We start from the raw sequence: 25,292 nt of genomic DNA, 5'->3' as shown, positions 1-25,292 counted from the left end.
TATCCTGAGAGAACCTAGACACAAGAGCACACACTATATGGTTACATTATATGAAGTTTTAAAAAAAGCAGGACTAGTCTCTATTGAAAAATCACTTTGATGGTTGCCTGGCAGTTAGGAACAAGGGTTGGCTGGGAAGGGAAATGAAGGTACTTTCTATAGATGGAAATGTTCTATATCTTGAAAGGAGTGTGGGTTACATGGATGTATCCATTTGTCAAAACTCATTAAAATGTACACTTCAGATTTAAGTATTTCAATAATATTCAATTTTACCTTCTCCCTAAAAAATAAATATTTATTATTTACTTATTTAGTTTAAATTTTACTTTTTAAATGTTTATTTATTTTGAGAGAGAGAGAGAGAGAGAGAGAGCGAGAGAGAGAGAGAGAGAGAGAGAGAGAATATGAGTGGGGGAGGGGCAGAGAGAGAGGGGGAGAGAGAGAATCCCAAGCAGGCTCCATGCTCAGTATAGAGCCCTCCTCGGGGCCCAGTCCCACAATCGTGAGATCGTGACCTGAGTGAAAATCAAGAGTTGGATGCTCAAACTACTAAGCCACCGAGGTGCTCCTATTTATTTTTTATGAAAAGTGTTTCCAGTTTCTCCTTGGCTAGTTGCAAGTCTTACTCAAATTTTATCTTGAAATATACAAATAAAAATTAGAAGTTTATATATCAATTTACTTATCACTTTTTGGATATTTCATATTGTGCCCTTTCCTTAAATCTTGGAGCATAACATTACTAAACAGAAACATTAAGCATGAAGAACCAAGATAAATACATTATGAAAAATCAGGCTCTTTCTGAGTGTACCACACTTGGCATAGCACAGTTCTGAAAGGCAAGCTTGCTTTTCTCCGAGTGGTAGTAAGGGTGGGAGGTCTTAGTCAGATCATGACAGACAAAAAACATCCTTCATTTTAGAATCATGATATTGTACTTGCACCTGATCTTTAGAAGTGGTTCAGGACACAGTCCACATTCCTTCAGGACTTGAACACTGATCATTTCCTGTACCAACCCATGTTGCCTGTCTAGATAGTGACGTCTACTGGCTGTAGTTTTAAGTCTCTGTATTTTATTCCTCTGCAGTTTAGACAGGTTGGAAAAGAGGGAGGGGAGGATTGTGGCCTGGAATAATACACCAGTGGCCTGATGTATGTCTCATATTGTGATTCCTCTAAAAAAGAAAAAAAAGATTCTGATTCTCATTGACTCTAGGATTTCCCTCTCTACCCCACCTCCTCATCCTCCAGTTTCCCTTTGTCTCCAAATGAGTAAATCCAGTAACTATTGGGCCTGTAATCCTGTGAGCACTCACCAATCCAAAGGATAAACTCTTAGCAATGAAATGACCTTGAATGAACTTCAGTGAGATTAGCTCAGAGAAGGGATTAAACACATTTATGTGAGTACAGTGCTGAGAGGAACCAAGAGAGAACAAAGTGGCACGGTGTCCTGGGATCCAATGGCCTCCTGGTGCAGGAAGTGTGGGCAGCAAGACCCCAGATACTTGCCTTACACCTCTGTGCGGATCACAGAGGCAGAGATGAGGGCTTACCACCATTTCCTGGGAAGTTGCATCAGGCTAGAATATATGGCAAAACAAGGTACTGTGAGAGCAATGATGCCTTTCTTTTATTTTTGTTTTGTTATTCATCCTCATTCTCAGTGGAATAATGGTTTAACTAACAAATTTTACATTGAAAACATTTACTTGCAATACTATCTCAAGTTTGCTAAAAGGACTTTTTAAAATGCATTAATCAGCCATTAACAATATTGTAGATGGCTATTTATCAAAAAATTCATATTGAAGAGAGATGACCAAATAGTCTGAAAAAAGTCAGGTTGTAATATGCAATGTGTAAGTATGAATCTATTTTAAAAGCATATATGTCTAGGTATACATATATGAGATACTTATTTAATTTGGGGTGAAGGAGTGATAAGGAGTTTTATTTTTCTTGCTTTGGTTTAGTTGTATTTTTTATTTTATTTCAGATTATATTTATATTTATTTTATATATTTATATATTTATATATTTATATATAAATATATAATATTTTATTTCAGATTATATATACATGTATATGTATGTGTGTGTGTGTGTGTGTGTGTGTGTGTGTGTGTGTATATATATATGAAGCAATGAAAACAATTACCGAGCTTCATCTTCTGGATAAGAATGCCAAGTTAGTTTCTCTTCATAAAAAGCAATTACAATTTGAGGACACTTCATATTTGCCTCTTTTGCCAGCACCGAGTGAACGTCATCTAAATCTTTCCGTTTCATGAGGAACATTAATTCTGCACTGCTGTCTGTGGCACCAATTATTCGTTCAGGATCAAGACCTCTGGTAAAGGCTCTGGGTTTCTCAGCACCATCTCGTTTCTTCTTTGACTTGCTATCATCAGATTCACTGTCAGATAAAGATTTTCATTTTGTGCCATCTTTTTCTTTACCAGCTTTTCGGGAATTAAGAAATGCCTCAGGGGCGCCAGGGTGGCTCAGTCGGTTGAGTGTCAGACTTTGGCTCAGGTGATGATCTCTGGGTTCGTGGGTTTGAGCCCTGCATCAGGCTCTGTGCTGATAGCTGGGAGCCTGGAGCCTGCTTCGGATTCTGTGTGTCTCTCTCTGCCCCTCCCCCACTCATTCTCTGTCTCTCTCAAAAATAAACAACAACAAAAAAATGCTTCAAGTAACTCTGGACAATCTAAATTTTCTTCAGGTTCCCAAGTATTGTCAGTATCTGTAAATCCCTTCCACTGCAAGAAATGCCCCTCCTTCCCATTCATTACAGGTCTGTCCAGTACTTTTTCCACCACAGATTCTTCAGGCTCTGCCTCTTCTACTTTTTTACTCTTTCTCTTCTGTTTCATTCCCTTTTTTTGCATTGTGGTTTTACTGGAGGCCTTTTTTTTTTTTTTTTTTTTTTTTTTTTTTTTTTTTTCAGACTTGAAGGGCTATTATTCACCGCCTCCGAGCTGCTCCGGGTCCCGGGTCTGCGGTGTCCCCAGCCCTGACTCCTGAAGCCCTGACTCCTGAAGCCCGGCCACATCCTAGGGGGAGGGCCGGGCAGCCGCTGGCGGGGGTAGGGGGTTGGGGTGGTGGCACCGTCCGCTTCGGGCGGCTGCGAGGAACCGTATTTTTTACTTTGAAAAATAACAAACATATGTTGCTTTTGTAAAATGAAAATATGAATCCAGGTAAAGAAACTCATGGTACTGAAGAAAAGTGTCTGAAAAAAAATATTAAATCCGAAATGCTAAGATTTCACTGAAAACATATGAACTAATAACAGACTGGTGGTTTAAGAGTAGAAAAAAGAGGGGCGCCTGGGTGGCGCAGTCGGTTAAGCGTCCGACTTCAGCCAGGTCACGATCTCGCGGTCCGGGAGTTCGAGCACCGCGTCAGGCTCTGGGCTGATGGCTCAGAGCCTGGAGCCTGTTTCCGATTCTGGGTCTTCCTCTTTCTCTGCCCCTCCTCCGTTCATGTTCTCTCTCTCTGTCCCAAAAATAAATAAACGTTGAAAAAAAAATTTTTTTTTAAAGAGTAGAAAAAAGAAAAAAACACTTCCCTTCAGTGGGCTGGGTGAGAAGGAACAGCATTTCTAAGTATAAGTATGCCTTACATGTATTTGGAAGCCAGTAAGACATTCTCTAAGAGCTGAAGCAACTACTTGTTTCTAAGACTGCTTCTTTTATGGATCGGCTTTTTTTTTTTTTTTTTTATATAGTTACACCCCCCCTTTTTTTTTCTGGCCGTGAAAATGTTTATAATACATTCATTCCCCTTGGATCACAGGCTAGGAAAAGTGATTAAACAACTGTCTTTGTCTCCCTCATTACTCTTTACTTATATTTGGAACCTATTTCTTCAAGAGAGGGGAATTACTGAATAGAGATCATCATTGTTGCAGGATACTTTCTGAATTCATGCTTATAGTATATACCATACACTTATATAGGATATAATACATATACTGTGTTATGAAAGGCAAGGGGTACTATGTATTTGCTACATAAGAACGAACAACTTGTTAATCAGATTTTGCTTTCCATTCTTAAAACACATAGGTACTTGCCTGTGCATGCACACAAGTCCCACAGGGCTTGAATTCAAGTGTAAATTATTGCCTTGATTTTGTATTAAGGTTGAGTCATAAGGGCTTTACGGTTTTGTTAGCAGTGAGGAGAAGAAGTAACTTGAAAGAAGATTATGAAGACTTTCTGGATTCTAAACTCACAGCATTACATACACATTGTTGCTTTTCTTTTTGTATCCCCACTGTAAAAGGTTGTGAAATGCTTGCCTATATGCTTTAGCTGTCAATTATTTTATTCTGTCTGTGATTCAAGATAGCAATGAAAATTTGAGTATCTTAATGTAAGTTTTGGGAGTGTCTAACTGGCCTTTCTGACCATTACTGCAGTCTTACATCAATTCATTGGCTGTATTTATTCCATGAATTATCTGTTTTTAGTTTGTGCTTGTTTCATGTGGCTGCTATAACAAGTAAGCACAGATTTAATGCCTAAAACAGCAGAAATTTATTATCTCATAGTTCTAGAGACCAGAAGTCCGAAATTAAGGTGTAGCTTTCTAGGGGCTATAGGGAAAATTTATTTTCTTGTCTCTTTCAGGCTCTGGTGGCTCCAGGCCTGTCTTGGCTTGTGACTGCTGGATTCCAATCTCAGTTTCCATCTTTACCTGGTCTTCTCCTCTGTTTCCCTCTCTTATAAGAATGCATATGATTGCATTCTGGGTCCACCCGGATAATTCAAAATAGGCTCTTCCTCAAGAGCCTTAAGTTAATCATATCTGCAAAGACCCCTTTTCCACATAAGGTAACGTTCACAGGTACTGGGATTAGGACATGGCCATATCTCTTGGGAGGGGGGCACCAGCCAGCCCACTGTTGCTCTTTATGTTCTAGGAAGATAAGCCTTTTATTACCACATGTGCTGTGAATTTTCCAATTTGTTGCTATTTTTTTGAGTTTGTTCAAGGTGTGTTTGCCCTGCCAAAGTAGTTTTTAAATTAACTTTATCAGTCTTTTCTTATTGGTATTTCTGTCATACTTTGGTAAGCTGTTCTAATTCCATTATTGTAAAAATACCCTCCTATATTTTCTTCTAGTATTTTTATGGTTTAATTATTTAATTTGGGTGGGCTTCATATTGGAGTTTATAGTTTCATTATTTAATGTGACTGGAGTTTGTTCTTTTGGCAAGAAGTGAAATATGGATACACTTAAACATTTTGACAATAAGAAAATAACCTTACATAGCACTTACCATATACCAGGAATTTTTTAAAGCTCTCTAGCTATATTAACTACATTCTTACAACAGTTATATCAGGTGGATGTATTATAATTTTCCCCATTTTCAGACCAAGAAATTAAGGCACAGGGAAGTCCAGCAACTTGCTTAAGATTAATTGACTGTAGGGCACCTGGGTGGCTTAGTCGGTTAAGCGGCCCACTTCGGCTCAGGTCATGATCTCGCGGTCTGTGAGTTCGAGCCCCGCGTCGGGCTCTGAGCTGACAGCTCAGAGCCTGGAGCCTGTTTCAGATTCTGTGTCTCCCTCTCTCTGACCCTCCCCCATTCATGCTCTGTCTCTCTCTGTCTCAAAAATAAATAAACGTTAAAAAAAAAATAAAAAAAAGATTAATCGACTGTAAATGGCAGAGCCAAGATTTGAACTTAGGCATTGTGGTACCAGAGGTGATACTCTTAGTCACTAAACTTGATGTCTTTTGGTGGCTAGTAGATTGACCTGACACTACATGTTCAATAATCTCTCCCTGTCCTCATGTGAAATGCCACTTTTATCATATTCTACATATTTATATTTTGACCTAATTCTAATCTCTGTTTTGCTCCTGAGTCCTTCTGAACTCAAAACCAATTCTATCAGACTTATTTCATAGTGAAAGAGGAAGGTCAACAAGGGGAGTTCATGAGCAGAAATTCAAAGCAAACCATCAATGCATGGCAACAACATGGGTGTTTGTGAGAAACCTATTGTGGCATCCTTGGGATCATATAGCTCAGAGGACCGAATGATAAATTTAATTAGCATCTATTGAATCTCTTATACACAAACTGTTTTCACATGTGATTTTAATTAGTTAAGTTAGAAAATGTATGTAAAACATGTAGCAAAGTGCCCAGTAGTTAAGTGTTCAATAAATGGTAGTATTAATCCTCACAACAGCCCTCCAATTTTTGTTCATTCCCATTTTACAGAGGGAGACCCTGAAGATGGAGGGACTGGGTAGTGTCAGAGCTGGGATGCAAGTCCAGTTCTTTTAATTCTGCTTCCACACCTGAATGAATGAATGAATGAATGAATGAATGAATCGAGAGAGGAAGGAAGGAAATTTTGCCAGAGGTTCCAGGAGTTTTTCTTAAACAAAAATTAAATTGTTTATCCATCATATTGCTAAAATTTCTCAAGTCCTACCATTTTTATTTCTTTGTATTAAGATTTTTTTTTTGTCTAGGAGCTTTAGAAGGAAAGTGGAGAAACGTTTGGAAGAATGCTATGTTAAATGATTATTACTCATATCACGTCTTCTCACCTCCTATTGTACCATATTGTATTGTTTTGCCCAAGACACTGCTTCCAGACAGTAAACTTGCCTGAATCCAGGGATAGGAGCGGGCCAAGAACGAGAGGGTATAGGCGTGAAGGAGCCCACCCTGGGCAATGGGGCAGGGCTTGAGGTGTGCTGGAAGGAGAACTAAGCAGGTTCTCAAGCCAGGGTTGGCTTCTTTCCCAGGGTACTGACCTCACAGTCAGCACAGAAGGGAAAATTTACACCATCTGGGCCTCAGTTTCAAGAACACTTTCAACACATAGCGATGATTATTTTTATTGAATGATAAGAGAAGCAGCGAACAACCCAAATAAATACTTTTTTTTTTCTCCTGACCTGCATTTTCAAAAGCATCAGGAAAGGACCAAGCATAGTCTAAGGCCTTGGAATCAGTGTTGTGCTTGCTTCTCTGTTGAATCAGCAGCATCAGGAGAGCTTGTTAGAAATGCTTGGCCCTAGGCCTACTAAATCAGAATCTGCGTTTTAAAGCCCATGTGATTTATATATTGATTATAATGTGAGAAGCACGGCTGGGGGTGGGGTATTGATTAAAATGCAGGTGGGGGTACTTGAAACCCAGTGGTGAAACAGGAGAGCCTTATGGGAAAAGGAGGGATTAAGTATTTTCACAGATTTTCTGAATTTCCTCCAGGGCCTTGATTGCTTTTTATTCAGAATACCCCAGGCAGCAGAACCTGGTTCACCTCTCCTCTAGTTATGAAGGGCTACGGGGAAATGACATCTCCAGCTCTTGTTGCTAAGGAAACCCATCACATAGAAACTTCCACCTCTGCAGTGCTTGTCTCCTACAAGGGTACGATGTGAAATGTCAGCAGAAATTAAGGAGTTTTAAGAAAATGTATCAACTTTGTGAGGGAAAGAAAAAGGAGAAAAGGGATTTGGATAAATATTAAAAAACAGAAATGCTATGCTTAGTAATATCTTACCAGTTTTCAAAGTAGTTTTAAACAGGCATTGCCGACAGAGACTGGGACAAGAGTACAAATAAAATAAAATAAAATAAAATAAAACATGTTTTATTTTCCCACCTACCTTATAAACATACTCTCATAAGAACAAAATTAAAATGTGTAGAAAGCTGTGGTTTTTATATGAGTAAAATTCAGAAAATAGCAAAGATGAAAAAAATTGAATTATTGTGTTTCTGAGTGTTGTGTTGATGGCCCTATGAAATTTGGATGGGTAATGAAGATATCTGTAATCTGTAAATCACTAATTAATCCATAAAATATGTATTTTTTTCTTGCCTTTATGTTAGCAAAAGCACTGTTGTTATAATTGAGATTTTCACATAATTTGAGCTCTGGTGAGAGCAGTGATCTAAAATGTGATCTAAGTAGGGGGCGCCTGGGTGGGTCAGTCAGCTGAGCATCTGACTTTGGCTCAGGTCATGATCTCACACTTGTGAGTTTGAGCCCCACTTTGGGCTCTGCGCTGGTAGATCAGAGCCTGGAGCCTGCTTCAGATTCTGTGTCTCCCTCTCTTTCTGCCCCTCCCCCCCCCACTCTTTCTCTCTCTCAAAATAAGTTAAAAATTTAAAAAAAAAGCGATCTAGGGGCGGCTTAGTCAGTTAAACGTCTGACCTCAGCTCAGGTCATGATCTCACAGTTTGTAGGTTTGAGCCCCATGTAGGGCTCTGTGCGCTGACAGCTCAGAGCCTGGAGCCTGCTTCAGATTCTGTGTATCCCTCTCTCTCTGCCCCTCCCCAACTAGCACTCTGTCTCTGTCTCTCAAAAAATAAAATTAAAAAAACCGGTAAAAACAATTAATTAATTAATTAATTAATAAAAAAGAACTCTTTTAAAAAAAAGTGATCTAAGTAAAATTTTGTAATTGGATTCAAGGAATTCACATTTTGAATATATGTATTTGCATCATGAAATAGAAAGAAGAAAGAGGGTTGGGGGCCCCTGGGTGGCTCAGTCAGTTAAGCACCCAACTTTGGCTCAGGTCATGATCTCACAGTTCATGAATTACAGCCCTGCATGGGGACTCCGTGCTGACAGCTCAGAGCCTGGAGCCTGCTTCAGATTCTGTGTCTCCCTCTCTCTCTGCTCCTCCCCCACTCATGCTCTGTCTCTCAAAAATAAATAAAAACGTCAAAAAAAAAATTAAAGAAGGGAGAAAGAAGGTTGATGATTGGTAGGACTGGGCAGATATTTCATTATATAAGAATCTACAACATTCACACCGTGTGAGAGGGAGGATTTGACATGTTCATTAATTTGTCTTTTCTCTTACCTAAGCACTTCCGCTGCTCCAATCCTCCCAGCGCTCTGAAGCAGCGTCTGTCCCTGATACGAGCAGTGGCACAACCCACAAACCGTCATAGCATTGGATGCAGACGTCCTTTCTTTTGAGGATATAGATCAAGAGATGTGGAGAAGTATTTCCCTGGGTCTCCAGTGGTGTTAAAAGAGTAGATGTGTGGGGCTGCCCTGCCAGCCCCGAGCACTGGATCACGAGTGACAGAGCCACCCATGTGGTCTTTAACACATGTATTTATGAGAGGGAGGGCTGTGAAACGTGGAGCTCCCAACAGTGTGGGGTCTGGGGCAGGGGTCACAAGGAAGCTTTTGGGGTGATGGAAATGTTCCATATCTTGATCTGTTTGATGGTTATGTGAGTGTATATATTTATCAGAATACATGAAACTGTACACTGAGGATCTGTGCGTTGTGCTGCATGTAAATTGTACTTCAATAAAGTCCTATTAGCATAAAAAATAAAGGCTACCAGAGCATATTTTTCTGTATGTAAGCTAAGTGGGTAAGAACAATATGATTCCGTTACTCTAACACAACTATTTCAAATATTCTTTTCTCATATGCTCACACACATGTGCACAAATACACCACGTACTTTCTTCTTCTTTTTTTAAACTTGTCTGCAGTCTCACCTCACATATAGTTTTTATGTCCTTGATATTATATTTTGAATCTTTTTCTGTGGAGATGGTTTTCACAATTATATAATGAATGCTTTCATCTCTTAACTCTTATAAATAGTATTTCCAGTCTACCTTTTTTATGTATAACATTTTAATTTTACTATTTTCTTGGCCTAAATTTCCAGATATTAGATGAATGAATAAAAGATTATGAAGATTTTAATGACTGTGTATTGAAACTCTGTATTGCAATGGTTAAGATGTTGGGCTTTGGAGTTCAGAATGAGATGGGTTCAAATTCTGGCTCTGCTTGACCTTGGATGAGCTTGGATGACCTTGATTGACCTTGGATGAGCAAATCTAGTTCAATATCACCCTTAGCATTGTTTTGAGGATTAAATGAGATGCTGCATATAAAGGGTTTGGTATGTAACTACACAATAATCACTGGATAAAATATTGTGAAACCACTTTCTAAAAGGGATCTACCAGCTTCACACCCCAAGGTCATGTACATGTATTAGTTTTCCAAGAAAACCCCAGGATTGGGTGTTAGAGTCTCAGTTATTTTATGGATGAATGAGGTATTCTATTATTGTTTTAATTGCATTATTTGACTAGTGGGAAATTGGACATTTTTCAGTGTTCTTGCTATTAAAATTCTAGATTTCTCCTTAAAAAAATCTTCCATCTGCTTTTCACATGCCTTTTATTCATTGCTAATTTATAGACAAGACTTCAATACTAAGTCTTATGGTTTGGGTTAACCATTGCTCTCATACAGGGCCCAGTAAAAGAAGGAAAATGGGTTTGTGTTATTTCTGACCTGGCCAATGAGAAAGAGAAGTGAAATGCGTGACCCCGTGGGATGGCCCTTCCTACCAGCCTGGCAACTGATTTCTCAGAGCTGTTGCTCTACACGTGTTTTCCTGGCAGTCAAGTCTGGTCTAGTTGTGGGGGTGAGAGGGTGGGGTGGGTGGGAGGAGGTTCATTTTAGTGAAAAGGTGCATTCCTTTACTGTCATTATCCGACCGATTAAATGAGTTAATCTGTGAGGTGCATTGTCAGGGCCAGCTCACAGCTGGTGTTCATTAGTATTACTAGCAGAGAAGTGTGCTGCACAGAGACTGAGACTGGGGATCCTGGGCCCATTCCTAGTCCACCTAAGCGGCAAACTCTTCCATTTTTTTCTGTTCACCAGATTCTCTTGGCAAAGTAGAAGTGTGGCAAGGTCCGTCAAAATTGGGGCTGCCTTCCCTCTTCGGTCCAGACCACACTTTGTTCCCCTAACTTACTTATTTAGCAATTTGGTTCTTTTTCTCTTCAGACCATACTTTTAAATCCCAGTGTGACTGAACTTTCAGAACAGCCAGAGTGGGAGGCTGAGGGTTTTACTCCCTTTATTCCTGATCAGTTGCAAACTCAGACTGCATAAAGCCGTTATCAGCAGTTCCCTGCCCTCTGCCGTGAGGGTGGGTGCAATCAGTAGGAAAGGTCCTGCCCCAGAGCCTGCATTGCTCGCTCAGACTGGGTAGTGGACGACACAGGGGTGTTGCTTACTGCCTTCCTAAGCTGAGTTTCCATGGGATGTACTAGGTTTGTTATTCCACCACCTAGGAGGCTGTTTGTGCAACTTTGATACCTTCTGCATCTCTGGAACTGTGGGTCCTGGGTAGCATACAATCTCACGCCTGTATACTTATCAGGGATAGAAAAGGAACAAGTTTTTCCCTGATCTATTTGTAACTTTGTGCAGGATAGAAATTGTGTTGATGTTGAATGATCACCTCCCCTTGCCTTATGAGGGTTGAAAGAGATAAGCTTCTGCCTAATCCATGTACATCAAAAATAGCAAGCAGCAAACAGGAAGCCTCCACACAGGACCAAGTGGCCAGGCAAAGTGCATCAGGGACCACCACTTCGGTGGGTTATCACTGCTCAGGCTCAACTGTTTCTAGAGAAGGAAAAGCCATTTCACAACAGAGGACACTGAGACTCAGAGTGTTCTTGCTCTGGCAGCCTAGCTAGAAGTTGGCAGAAACCGCCCTTCCCATGTGGGGGAAGGGCTGTCTGGGTTCTTTCCCACTGCAGAGGAAGGTGTTCCTTTAGACTAAAGAGCTTCCCAACCCCATCTATGCAGCAGTGGAGAGCAAGGCCCTCCAGCAGCAGGCCTGGTTTTTTATGTCTCTTTTGGGGCTGAACCAACCTTGCCCCTATTCCAACAGGCCCATAGATGTCAGGCATCACTAAAAGCTGGGTGTGTCTGAGGTCATCTCCATGCTCTGGGTCAGCCCTGAGTCTGAGAAACTCACATGATCTGTTGCAGCCAGCCAGATGGGGTCATGAAGCTCCTTTGCTGGGAAATCTTCAAGGATAACCCTATCCCTTCCTGGCTGGGGGCCAAGCTCTTTCAGCAAAGGCAAACCAGCTCATTTCTATGCTTGAAAAACAAATTCTAAATTTTAGTCCTGTTCATTTGGTAACCTCAGGTGGGAAAGGTCTCTGTTGAAAGGCTACGCAGACCTCTACAGATTCCCACAATGAGAGACACTAGTTCTCCTCTCAGCGGTGGTCAAAGACAGTGCTCCCGAAGACCAAGGGTCTGGGAATCCTATCATAGAAGGCTGAGATTTGCCCTCTTAGAGTCAGGTGATCCTAGGCTGAGCCCACCTCCATGCTTAAATTAGATGACCACAGGCAGGGTCAGAATCTCTCTGGGTCTCCATTTCTTCACTTAAAAAATGAGATGGGTTGGGGGATGGTTGGCTTAACTCACTTCTGTTGTCCATTTTCAGCTCTTACCTCCTTAAAATGTCAAAAGCACACCTCAAATATTGAGGTACAATAACGATATATTTTATAACTTGGTTTTTCTTTGGGGTCACTATCTCTTAAATATGCTCCCTCAGGCATGCAAAAATAATAACCCAGCTCTATTTTTGAATATGCCACTTTCCCAGACCACTGGGAGATTATATTCTGAAAAACTCTTCCATTATGTAACTCCTATTTCTGCTTAAATTTTCTATGTTGGTGTCCATTTGTAACTTACATTTTGTTATGAACAATTTGAAACATATGCACAAGAATTATACAATGAACTCTCATGGACCCATCATCAACCAACTTCAACAATTATCCACATTTGTCAGTCTGGTTTCATCTCCCCCTCCCCTTGCCCCATACATTTTTGGTAGGGGGTAGTGCCTGAGCATTTTTAATCAGACCTTAGGCTTATGTTATTGTTAAATACTTTAGTTCATGTATAAAACAGAGAAGGCCCTCCATTTTTGCCAAGTAGAACTACAGTGCCATTATTGCATCCACCAAAATTAACAGTGAAACAGGAAATTAGTGAATTTTTAGTGAAATCAGGGTGGAAAGACAAAGGAGGGATAAAGGAGCTCTGGCCTGGGTTTACCTGCTTTCCTCCAGAGAGAGTGGTAGAATTCATTGAGAAGGGTCTTGGCATTTAAGTTGGCACTTGCCCCCAGCCTAACAAGACTTTCAGAAAGCATATATGGGAAAGGCCTTTCCAGATCAAGGGATATAAGTAGCATTTGCTGAGCATCATGTACATCCTGTAAGTGTCATCTCCTTGAACCTTCACACAAAAGCCCAGAAGTGGAAACCAAGGCTCTGGGAGGAGTTTCCCTAATATAACCTTCTGATTGGTCAACATTGTAATATCAAAACGTTACCCCAGCTCCAGGCTGAATCAATGGGAGATTCCTATTTAGCATCAATGTACAAGACTGTTTGACTCATGCCTTAATCTAACTTGATGTTTAACTGCTGTAGAAACAATAACCAGTTCATTTTTTGAGATTCCCTGGGAAACAGTTAAATGAGGATAATGATATCTTAGGCAGTGAGAGTTGAAAATGCCTTTCTCTTTTCAGCCCAGGTGAAGGATTTCCATTCAGTCTTCTCCCTTCTCTAATCTCTTTTTCCTAAATGGATAGAATACAAATCATAGGGCCTATAGATCACTCTTAGGGTTAGAGGACATTTGTAGGTTTGTGCTTGAACGATTTGAACTTTTGCCTTGAAAATATGTACCTCTTTATTCAGTATGGAGCATCTTTAATTAGCAAAATGGGGAAGTGCTTCCTTAAACATGCTTGGCAGTGGGAAGAGTCCCCTTGAAGTATTCTGGAAGGGGAAAAAATAAAAAGGCATTGAGGTAACTAAGGAGGGAGGCAAAAAGGAAGGAATTAGGGAGGGAAGGAAACAAAAGCAAAGAACCTTCATAAATCTCAGATTGATTTTATGGCCCAGCTTGAGATGAACTCTGATGATTTATGTTGTTTGTATTTAAAATGTCCTGCAGACCTAAAGGAGTAGGCAGATACCTGAGTACCTGCCTTGATAATGAGACCATCCTAGCAGGTATATTGTGAAGCTACCTAAGCTTAAACTTCAGGGCCCCTTCCTTGCACTGGTCCCTCCTAAAACCTTGGGAGAGGCTCTAGAAGTGTGCTTCTGTGCTCATGGGTATAAGCTTCAAACCGCACAAAACCCAGATCCATTTCTGCATCTCAGGAATCAAGTGTGCAAGAGAATAGTGTGCGTATAACCATATTTTGATAAGTCCCAGATTTCCTGAGTAGTGAAGCTTCCATTTCTTCCTTTTAAAATTCTCTTTGTAATTTACAAGGATTTAACCTAATTTGTATTTCATTTGTGCAGATGAAATCATGCAACAGGAAATCAGGCCTTTGGTGGCAGTGGATATAATTGAACAACTTCACAGACAGTTTGCCATTCTCTCAGGTAAGGGGCAAATTAGTTTGTATTTTAGATTTTGTTGTGGGGGCAGGGGTCTTGTTGGGAGGGCCCAGTACACGCAAATCTTAATGAACCCTAATGAACAGTACACCCAAGTCTTAATCTTAAGCCTCTCTCAGACCTAGAATGAACTGAGAAATGTCCATCTGGAGGAGGGTAGATCTCAGAGATATCATTCCTGTTGCTGTTGGGTGTCATTTAATCTTTCCTAAGGGAGTACATTTCCTTGAGGTTGTAAAGAACAGAGCCAAAAAGATTTTGAGGAAGGAAAAAGAAATGGCTATTGATATCAGCTGCCATCATGACATTTTCCCAACATTCTTCTTGGATATTTTTCCAAGATCCAACCTTTAGAGAGTTTGGTTTTGAGGGTTCACGAGCACTGGTGAGGTTATTTGTTCTTTGAGAGATTTGTCTTTTATTCTTAGCTCTTATGGACCTAATTTTAATGCATTGATTTCCATTGAACATTTGGGAATAAAGAGAGGCTAATGTTCAGAAGAGGCTAGAAATTTTCTGAGCCTAGGCACAACCCTGAGAAGCTGTCATTACCAGAACACTCTTCTTTCTTATTCACTTAGCTAATGGTGACATGACTTTCATTACTGAAACTGGAGGTACATACCAAACCCTGAATTATATTTAGACCTGTCTTAGAAGTATGGCATGAAATTAGTTGTCCTTAGCACATGTCACAGAGGAATAGATGGCAAGTCACTTTCCTCATCTTTACATCTGTTCTGAAAAAAAGCAACAAAGCCACCTTAGTTCCATTTCGGAGAGTATGTAGTTGGTATGAATTTAACTCTACAACATGGGATGTAAAAAAAAAAAAAGGCGAATTTCTTTCCTTTTGCTAAATCATATTTAATCTGCTCCAAAATCTTTATCCTACCGAGTTTGAGGGAAATGCAGTCTCCGTTACTGGGATACTTCTCCCATCCATGAGTCACATCCTGGGTGGGGACATCTTACACAATCCAGACATTCTGGGGAATTCTCTGGTCTTTCCTCCACATTGATCACTGCTCATATAGTTACTGAAAGCTCCATAAGCAGAGTCCTCATTTTTTTTTATTTCTTCCTGTATCACTTAGAACAGAGACTGTGATATAATAAGTGCTCAGTTCAGAATTATCCGAGTCCTCCTGGTGTGTCCTGTGAGTCCTGCTCCTCCATCGCTGCCGTAGGCAGCCCAGTGTTGGCCCTGGCGGGAGTGCCTAACCAGCCTCCTGAAGGTGCAGCCTCCTAGCTTCTCACAGTGAGCCTAGGACACTGAAAAACAAAAGGCAGGGTGGGGACTGCCCTCTGGGTTTTTGGCAACTGCTGCTGTGGTCTTATGGCACAGAAGGCTGCAACGCTAATGGGCATCCAGGTCTGGAATGGATGAAGGCGTGAGGTGAAGTGGATTTCTGTAGCCTTACGCCAAAACCCTAATGCCCCAGCACATGATTCTGGCGTAGATAATGGCTCATCTGGGGAAGAAGTCTAGTGACCAATTAATGTGTGCATTTAGTGCTCCAAAGTTACCTCCTTTGAGTGTTACTGAAGTGCTTCTCTCTATTCTTATTTCTTAGGATGACATAGGAAAACATAAATGGGTACCAGACAGCCCTAGATACGGATTTAGGTTCTGCTGTTGACCAGCTGCATCTCTTTGGCAACTTAATTCCTAAGCCTTACTTTCCTCACTTGTATAATGAATAGGTGGGATCATCATAACTTGGAGGATTAAAGATGCAGTGTATGAAAAATGCTTATTAGCATTGCAACTGCCAACTGTATGAGTATTTTTCCTGGTATATTGTAATCCCATAGAAATGTTTATTTTAGGATTATATTACAACGAATAGTTTTCAGTATGATATAGTTTGTATAAGGAACCAAAGCTATGCTCACAGTTGAAGTGGTGTATGATGTCACAATGAAGTCAGTAATAGAGATAATTGTCACTCTTTTTAAAAAAATTTTTTTTAAATGTTTATTTATTTTTGAGAGAGAGACAGAGCATGAGCGGAGAAGGGGCAGAGAGAGGAGACACAGAATCTGAAGCAGGTTCCAGGCTCTAAGCTGCCAGCACAGAGCCCGACATGGGGCTCAAACTCATGAACCACGAGATCATGACCTGAATCGAAGTCAGATGCTTAATCGACTGAGCCACCCAGGCGCCCCTAATTGTCACTCTTTAATGTAGAACATTGAACTATAAACACGCACATTGGACCAAGAGGACAGCTCTGCTCTAGGAAAGTCACTTTGACTGTGGCAAAGACAATCCTTTCATTTTCTAGCTTCTTTTGTCATGTTGTTGCCTCAAGTTTCCCCATCCTATGAGAGAGAAGCATGGATTAGCTGTGGTAAGATTTGCAGTATTGCAAGTCTGGAAGAATATCAGTAGCCAAGAATATCAAGTTCTCTGAGTCAGCACTTTCTTGGAATTACTAGGCCTGCTTTTCATCGTTACCTGCCAGTGGCAGCCAATGTCAGCAATGAGGCCCTTGTGGGTACCTGTGTAGCTGTAAAACACTCAGGTCTTTTCTCAGCCCTGTGGCCACCGAGCTGTGGCCTCTGTTCAGGGTCACAGCAGTTCTCCTGATTCAGGCAAGCAGGGTGAGGATGTCCCAGCTGCAGACTTTGTGCAGATTCCACTGAGCTCTGGAAAGAGCTGGGGCCCTATCAGCCAGGAATGCTGGGAAGGACAGGATGGAGCTTTTTCTTCAGTGAGGCCCCAGTTGCCTGGCCTGCCGTGCTCCGTGAGTGTGCTCCCATGGCTGGTGGGAGAGCAGGGACTCACTGCACCATGGATGACCCAGATTTGTGGCCAGATGTCTGGTTTGAAGCCTTTGGACGGTGAGGTCTGTGAACAGGGGCCACCAGCAGGAATTGGATAGTGACCAGGGCTGGGCCTCTGCTGGCTCTTGACTTGAAAGACAACTGGCATGTTCCCAGTGAACTTGGGATATTTCTAAATTTAGGGCTTAGCTAGGAAACAAGAGAATATAAGCAGGTTAATATGGTGGAAACACTCTAGGCTTTGGACTCAGATAATTCTGTGTTCACATTCCAACATGATTAGATTGTTGCTGTGAACCTCAGGCTTCTCATTGGTAAAGTGGGTTCTTTTAAGGAAAGTGTGTCATGTGGTATCTGGCTATAAGAGAACCTAGCCTATAGGACTTGTTTGTTTGTTTTCTAAGCCACATAACAGAGGCCCAAAAGTAGAAATTTCTGGTATTGGGCCAGTGGCTCAATGACATTAAGGGTGCATCTTTGTGGTTCTCTCGATGTTTCTCTTGTTTTTAGTCTTAATGTCAAAATGGCTGCTGTAGCTCCACACATCAAGTCTGTGTCCAAAGCAGGAAGAAGGAAAAGGAGCAATGCTGGCTTCTTCTGTCCCTTTTGCCAGGAGAACAAAAATTTTCCCAGAAGCTCTTGGTAGACTTCTGATTATGTCTCATCCTGGAATTGTGTCATGTAGCCATTTCTACCAGCAAGGAAGTCAGAAAAGGCAAACATTAGCTTTTAAATGGCTACAGTGGAAGGTGGTTGGGGAGAGGGGGTTGGTTATAAATTAGTCATTCATCAATCTCTACCATAATACTTGGGATTAAAAGGAATCTAATTAAAAGAAATTACCGTTTTCTTTTTATTTTAATGGTTATGTCCCCCCTTGGAATCATTGTCTGAAGTTTCCTCTCTCACATACCATCTTTTAGAAATAATCAGTAATGAAGGCATAAAATACTCTTAGGCTTATGGAGTCCACCAGTGGAGCCTAGGGTTGGTAGAGGTGGAGTTCCCAGGGGCAAGTGGGAAATTCTCACTGAAACAATGGAGAATGTCACATTAAGAAACTGATCAGAGTCAAACTTATATCTAAATCAGAGATAGAGTTAGTAACTTGGCATCAAGGAAATGAGAACCAGTGCAAGAAGGTGTAGGGGGCAGTATTTTTTTTTTTTATTTTTTTTTTCAACGTTTATTTATTTTTTTGGGGACAGAGAGAGACAGAGCATGAACGGGGAAGGGGCAGAGAGAGAGGGAGACACAGAATCGGAAACAGGCTCCAGGCTCTGAGCCATCAGCCCAGAGCCTGACGCGGGGCTCGAACTCACGGACCGCGAGATCGTGACCTGGCTGAAGTCGGACGCTTAACCGACTGCGCCACCCAGGCGCCCCAAGGGGGGGGGGCAGTATTTTTTAATAGAAACATAATGTGACTCACATATGTGTTTTTAAAATTTCTAGTAGCCATATTAAAAAAGCAAAAAGGAAATTAATTCTCATAGTATTTTTATTTAACCCAATATATCTAAAATATTATTCCAACATGTCATCAATATTCAAAATTATTGTTGAGATGCTTTACATTTTTTTGTACTAAGTCTTGGAAATCTAGTTTGTATTTCAACGCTTACAGTTCATCTCAATTTGGGCTGGTCATATTTCAAGTGCTCAACGACCACATATGTCTAGTGGCTATTGTATTGAGCAGTGTAGACTACAGAAATGGTTCTCAATCATGTTGGTCCCAGTCCTTCTTTTTATAACAAATGATTTGTATTGCCCCCACTATCCTGAGTTGAAATTTGTGGATACCATGACCTGTGTTAGTTAGGGTGGACTGAACAGCTATACTAAATAGACTCTAAGGTGCATAGTAGTTCAAACAAACACAATAGAAATTTAGTTATTTCTCTTGGAGCAGTTCAACATGTATGTTCATGGTCAGCAGATGATTTCTCTCCATCTTCATCATGAAGATTCCTTTCACTTTGTGGCTTATATTACTATTATCCATTTTATGGCTGTCTTATGATTTGTATCCAGAAAGCAGACAGGGAAAAGAGAGCATACTGCTTCTTAAAAGCCTCGGCTCATGGGGGAGGGGAAGGAAAAAAAACAAAAAGAGGTTAGAGTGGGAGAGAGCCAAAGCATAAGAGACTGCTGAGAACTGAGAGCAAACTGAGGGTTGATGGGGGGTGGGAGGGAGGAGAGGGTGGGTGATGGGTATTGAGGAGGGCACCTTTTGGGATGAGCACTGGGTGTTGTATGGAAACCAATTTGACAATAAATTTCATATATAAATAAAAAAAAAAGACAATTAAATAACATGAACATCCAAGCAATAAAACTTTATATCTAAATTAAAAAAAAAAAAAAAAAAAAAAAGCCTCGGCTCAACAACAGCACACACCATACACCATTGACTTGAACCTGGATCGCTTACATAGATACATTTGATAGCATGGGAAGCTAGCAGTGTAGTTTAGTTGTGTGCTCACAGAGGGTGAATAGCTACCCCCTGTTTATGTATATACAGAAAAAAAAAAAAAAGAAAAAAAGAAAATGTAAAGGAGAGCAATAAAGGAGAAATAAAAGGAAAATAAACATAGTAAAATAATATGTATTTCAATATGTATTTCTAGCTATACTAGAAAAAAATAATAAAGTAGTCAGGTGCTTGGTTACCATGAATGTGATAGCTGTAAATGCTGGGGTGTGGTATAGGTGATCAGACACCCTGAGTAGCCTTACTGTAATGGTTTTCTGAAAGGGTAAATAATGGTTGATACAGTTCTGAACAAAGTTGATACATTCTGAACAAAGTAGGTATTAACTTCCTTGAATGTGTAGGGTAGTTGCATTCTTGAAAAATTTAGTATATATTAAAACCATATAAAAATAACTTCTTATTTGTGACAACATGGGTGGACCTTGAGGGCATTATGCTAGGTGAAATAAGTCAGATAAGGAAAGGCAAATACTTTATGATGTTACTTGTAGGTGGAATCTTAAAAAAGTGAACTCACAGAAACAGAGAAGAAAATTGGTGGTTGCCAGAGGTGGGGTGGGGGTGAGGAAAATGGAGGAAAGTGGTCAAAAGTACACACTTTCGGGGCGCCTGGGTGGCGCAGTCGGTTAAGCGTCCGACTTCAGCCAGGTCACGATCTCGCGGTCCGTGAGTTCGAGCCCCGCGTCAGGCTCTGGGCTGATGGCTCGGAGCCTGGAGCCTGTTTCCGATTCTGTGTCTCCCTCTCTCTGTGCCCCTCCCCCGTTCATGCTCTGTCTCTCTCTGTCCCAAAAAAAAATAAATAAACGTTGAAAACAAAAATTAAAAAAAAAAAAGTACACACTTTCAGTTATAAGATAACTAAGTTCTGGGGATGTAATGTACAGCATGGTGACTATAGTTAACAATACCGTATAGTGTATTTGAAAAATGCCAAGAGAATAGATCTGAAGAAAAAAAATTGTAAGGTGATTTGTGAGGTGATGGGTATTAGCTAAACTTTTTGTGGTCACCATTTTATAATGTATACATATGTCAAATCATTATATGCATACCTTAAACTAATACATTGTTAATTGTGTCAGTTATGTCTCAATAAAATGGAAAAATATTAAAAAACCCTCTATTATTATGTATAAAACTGGGTTTATAGGATCTGATCACTATAAATATCACTATAAATGGATTTTTCACTTACATAGAGTTTCTATTAAGATATTCAGAAATCACACAGGATGTGGGACAATATTATGTAGGACAGATGATTTGGTATCCCAGGCCCTGAGTTTTCTAAAGTGCCTCCCAGGAAGTGGTATTGCCATTTACCCAGCTGAAATCTTTTTTTTTTTTTTTTTTTTTTTTGGCAGGGAGAGAAAAGGAAAATGGATATTGGAAGGCAAATAGCATTAACTGCCTCACTCTCTCTTTCATTGTTGGTCTTCACCATCTTCTATAGGATTTGCTAGCATTCCAAATTCTCCTCTATAGTAGGACAGAAGTCTCCGTGCCAGCCAACACTCAGACCCTCATAGGAACAATTTTATGTCTCTCAAGTACTCACTACTGTTTTCTGCAGTAAACCTAATCCTCTTCCATTTAGTGAACAGGTAAAAGTTATGCCAGGAGTACTGAAATTTATTTTATTTAAGTCACCATTTTACTTCCAAGTAATTTGGTGTTCTTTATTTTCCTTGAATAGGGCTTCTTTGGTACACTTTCATCCTTTTGCATTTCCACATTTTCTCACAAGGTGGCACCAAATGCCGTGGTGTGCGTGGTCAATGGCTGTCTGGAGGCTTAGCTTTGTTTCCTTGGTGCTTCTGTCTGTCACGTTTAATGTTCAACCGCAGGTGGTGTCCCCAGTCAACCTTGGGCCTCTCTGGTGTTCAGTATTGGTATAAACCAAGATACAAGAACACTCCACCTATCTTTCTCCATTTAGGTGTGAAGAGCTTTATTTTATAATCAACAGTAAAAGACAATCATTAAATAGTATAATCATGCCCTAATGAATATTTTTAGGATGTTTTGATTCCTTGAAATGTTTTAGCCATTTTCTTGGCAAATATTGGCTATGCAATTAGTACAGTGTTATAATGCATTTAAATTTAGCCTTACTGGAGATGTAAATTCTCTTAATTTGCATTCATCTAAGACTTCCTATGGCTGTATGACTGCAAAGAGGAAAAATATGAGGTGAAAGCTGATAGTATCCTGATTTAAGTTGTTTTCAGTCAGCATAATGAGGCATCTTAATCTCCAAGTCAAAGTTTGACAAACATTTAATATGCAGTTAACTGTTTTTTTTTTTTTTAATTTAAAATAAACGCATAGAATTATTAAGGAGCTACTTCCTGGAGAAGAATGTCTAATCATCCAGACAAGTCTCACACAGTTTCATTCCATTGCGATTGGTCTCTGAGAGCCTAACCCTACGTGAACAATACCTAGAAGATACTGGTATAGAAAACTACAAGACTGATTTAATCTTTTCATGATGTAATTTTTTTCATGATGTGCTTGACAGCACATTTTTTGCCTTGGAAGAAATTTACATGGAAAGTCAGAGTATAATCAGAAGATGCTTATCAGGTATGGACTCAGAGCAGCAGAGTGGATTGGATAACCTTAATGGTACTGTCATCTGGTAGACTGGCCTAGATTCTCATGATGGTAGGCCAGGTCCCTCCTTCCTTAGGATAGCATCATTGACAAGACATGACCTGCATTTGCTTCTCTGAGTTGCCCTTTTCTGTAATTTCTTCATTGATCCCACACCCTTCTTAATCACACAATTGTCATTAAACCACACCCTGCCCTACCTCTTTCATTACATATGTGAAATACATGCAGTCATTTGTAGTTGGCTTCTCTTGGGAGCCATTATTTTTCTTAAAGTGGTTTCCCTCCATAGACATAACCTAGAAGTGCTCTCAGCAACTCAGCTCCTGTCCTGTCAGGGAGGGCATAGATTCCCCAATTTACTCAGTTCTTGGTGCTTAGTTTTTCAGTCTCAGATATATATCTCAGTCTATCTTAGTATTTTCACAGCCTTTCTTGGCCAAAAACAATACCTAACAGTTAAAATCACTTAGTAAGTCTGTATGTCCTAACAGTTTGGTAGCTGTTTGAAAAAATAATACATGTAAATTGAAAGAAAAAGTAATGTTTACATTTCATTCGTAGGTAACTACAATAATCTTGAATCTCGGAATGAGACTGGACATCACCACCTTTATTTCCTGTTCTATATTAATTTTCATACTGCGCTTGCTTTTTATCTCAGCAGTCACCAAAACCCCAACTTCACAAGCATGCAATGACTTTCAAAAGAATGTAGTGCAATTTAATGTTGAAACTGTGAACTCCCTCAAGCTAGTAGCATGCATGTTGTCTGATACATGCCAACTATTGCTGTTTCCCTCAAACATTTAAAATATTAATGATGTTCTTGCGAGTTCACCGTGGTTCCCTGGGTACCTGGGACACAATTTGAGAACCACAGGGCTAGAACTCAGTCATGTAGCTGCATCTAGCTGCAAGGAGATGAGGAAATATAATCCATTTAATTTAATCTAGTGGCCTCTGCTCCAATGGATTAAATACATAAAAACTTTTTTAAAATGTTTATCCAGTTTTGAGAGAGAGGCAGAGCATGAGTGGGGGAGGGGCAGAGAGAGAGGGAGACACAGAATCCAAAGCAGGCTCCAGGCTCTGAGCTGTCAGCACAGAACCCAATGAGGGGCTTGAACTTACAAACAGTGAGATCATGACCTGAGCTGAAGTCGGAAGCTTAACCGACTAAGCCACCCAGGTGCCCCTGGATTAAATATTTAAATATTAATTTTACATTTTTATTCTTACAGTGATGTTTTATACCCCTGTTGGTAAGTTATTGAAGGGCAGGTGGTTATTGCCTCCTTGTAATAATAATAAATATAATATTGCCTCCTTGTAATAATAATAACCATATAATGGTCACTATTTATTAAGCACTTATATGTAATAAGCACTCTACTAATGTGTTTTTCATATATGTTCTCACTTAATCTCACAATACCTTTAGAGGTAGGTAAAAATATTATTCCTATTATATATGTATATATATTTATGGAAAATCCTATTTAGATGAACTATCTTTGCATGAAGTCACATAGAAATTAAGTGGCAGAGCAGGATTTGAACCAGGCTGACTTTAGAACAAAACTCACTTGGCCACCATGCTTTAACTTTGACATTTATTGACTACAAAAATTAAGAACAATATTATATATTTGTATTGACATTACTTACTGTTCCACTTGTGCTGAAGTAATTAAATTAGTACTATCTTTTATACACTAACTGTCTTCAGAGGATTTAAAAATTGAACTCTCACAATATCACTTGAGCAAGCCTGAAGAGGAGACTTGTTCAAAATAGTTCCATGTCAGCCTTCCCACTTTCTAGTCTGAAATAATACAGATGGAAAAGGGGAAGGCCAGTATGTATCTCCCCACTTGACATTAATCAAAGTCGCTTACCTGCAGAGATGTGACATGAAAACATTTTGTTAACATCTTGACCACCCATTTTTGTTGCAGGAGGCCGAGGGAAAGACGGTGCCCCCATCATCACTTTTCCAGAGTTTGTGGGGTTCAAACACATCCCAGAGGAAGACTTCCTGAATGTCATGACCTACCTGACTAGCATCCCCAGGTGAGTTGAACACAGCGTTTTGCTGGCTTCCCAGTCACTTAGTTTATTCTGAATTTCCCATGTGATAGGGCTGGGTTGAGATGGAATTTTTGCTGAGTGCAGCCCACGCTGGTATGTAGCGTGGCCAGTTTCTCTGATGTATCCCTCACAGACAAGGGGTAGGGGAAGAGGCTAGAAAACAATGTCAGTTTTGACTATGATTCACACATAGGAGGTACTTAGTCAACACTGTTGAGTGAATGAAACATTGGTTGAACATGCTAATGCTGCATCTGCCCCTTCAGGTTTATTGCAGTAGAATAAGGTGATTCTAGCTTCCTAGGGCCTGTCATCTGGGACACGTGACCATTTCTCAAGGAGGTCAAGCCATATTAGGAGTTATTTAGTTTATCTTCCCTAAATAAGGAGGAATTCTCCATATTCAGATGGAGAATCTAAGGCACAGAGCAAGAAAACAAAGGCTGAGAATAAAAACTGTGCTTGTAGCTGAGAATATGACAGAGATGTTTTTGGGCATCTGCTGTTTCTCTAGCCCGAGCCTTATACCTTTATCGAGTTGAGTCAGTCAATACCTAGGCTTCCAAGGGGTGGAGTGTGGGACAGAGTTCATATTGATGAACCATTTTACAGACAAAGATAGAGCTGGGAATGAGGCCCAAACCCAACTCTTTGATAGTGCTGTGTCCAGTCTCCAGCCAGGAAAGGCCCTTCCCTCCATGGGTTTATAGGGCTTATGATGTCATCTCTTACTTAAATTGCTGTGAGGTTAGGAATTTACACAATGGCCATGTGTGTGCTGTTTAGCTTGTCTTCCATCTGCCTCATGTGATTTCGGGGTCAACACCAGCTTTGTCATTGAAAGGCCACTTGCAATTTCATCCCGCCTGTGGAGATTAGGAAGTTGAGTTGTTTGCTTTAACCAAAGCCACTCTAAAAGATTTATTTTTGTTTTTGTTTATTACTATTCATATTTCATCAGAGAG

At 40.2% G+C, this 25,292-nt stretch overlaps 1 protein-coding gene, 1 long non-coding RNA gene and 1 pseudogene across 2 annotated transcripts in view; 2 read left to right on the top strand and 1 right to left on the bottom strand.

Annotated features, from left to right (window-relative positions):
* The window catches only part of MCF2L2 (MCF.2 cell line derived transforming sequence-like 2), a 271,514-nt gene that overhangs the window by 22,759 nt on the left and 223,463 nt on the right, over positions 1-25,292 (top strand). The window contains exons 2-3 of the mRNA XM_040480870.1: positions 14,220-14,303; positions 24,195-24,309. Of these exons, the coding sequence (XP_040336804.1) occupies positions 14,220-14,303; positions 24,195-24,309 (199 nt within the window). The remainder of the gene's footprint in view (positions 1-14,219; positions 14,304-24,194; positions 24,310-25,292) is intronic.
* LOC121034058 (uncharacterized) lies at positions 1,349-10,203 on the top strand. Its single transcript, XR_005792265.1, has 2 exons — positions 1,349-1,614; positions 8,884-10,203. It is a non-coding gene; the product is annotated as an uncharacterized LOC121034058 (long non-coding RNA).
* LOC121034056 (chromobox protein homolog 3-like) lies at positions 2,154-2,921 on the bottom strand (annotated as a pseudogene).

The sequence above is a fragment of the Herpailurus yagouaroundi genome, unplaced genomic scaffold (genome assembly GCF_014898765.1).
Source record: "Herpailurus yagouaroundi ecotype Mexico unplaced genomic scaffold, PumYag 159, whole genome shotgun sequence".
In the NCBI taxonomy this organism is placed as follows: domain Eukaryota; kingdom Metazoa; phylum Chordata; class Mammalia; order Carnivora; family Felidae; genus Herpailurus; species Herpailurus yagouaroundi.
This window is presented reverse-complemented; position numbering and strand designations above follow the sequence as displayed.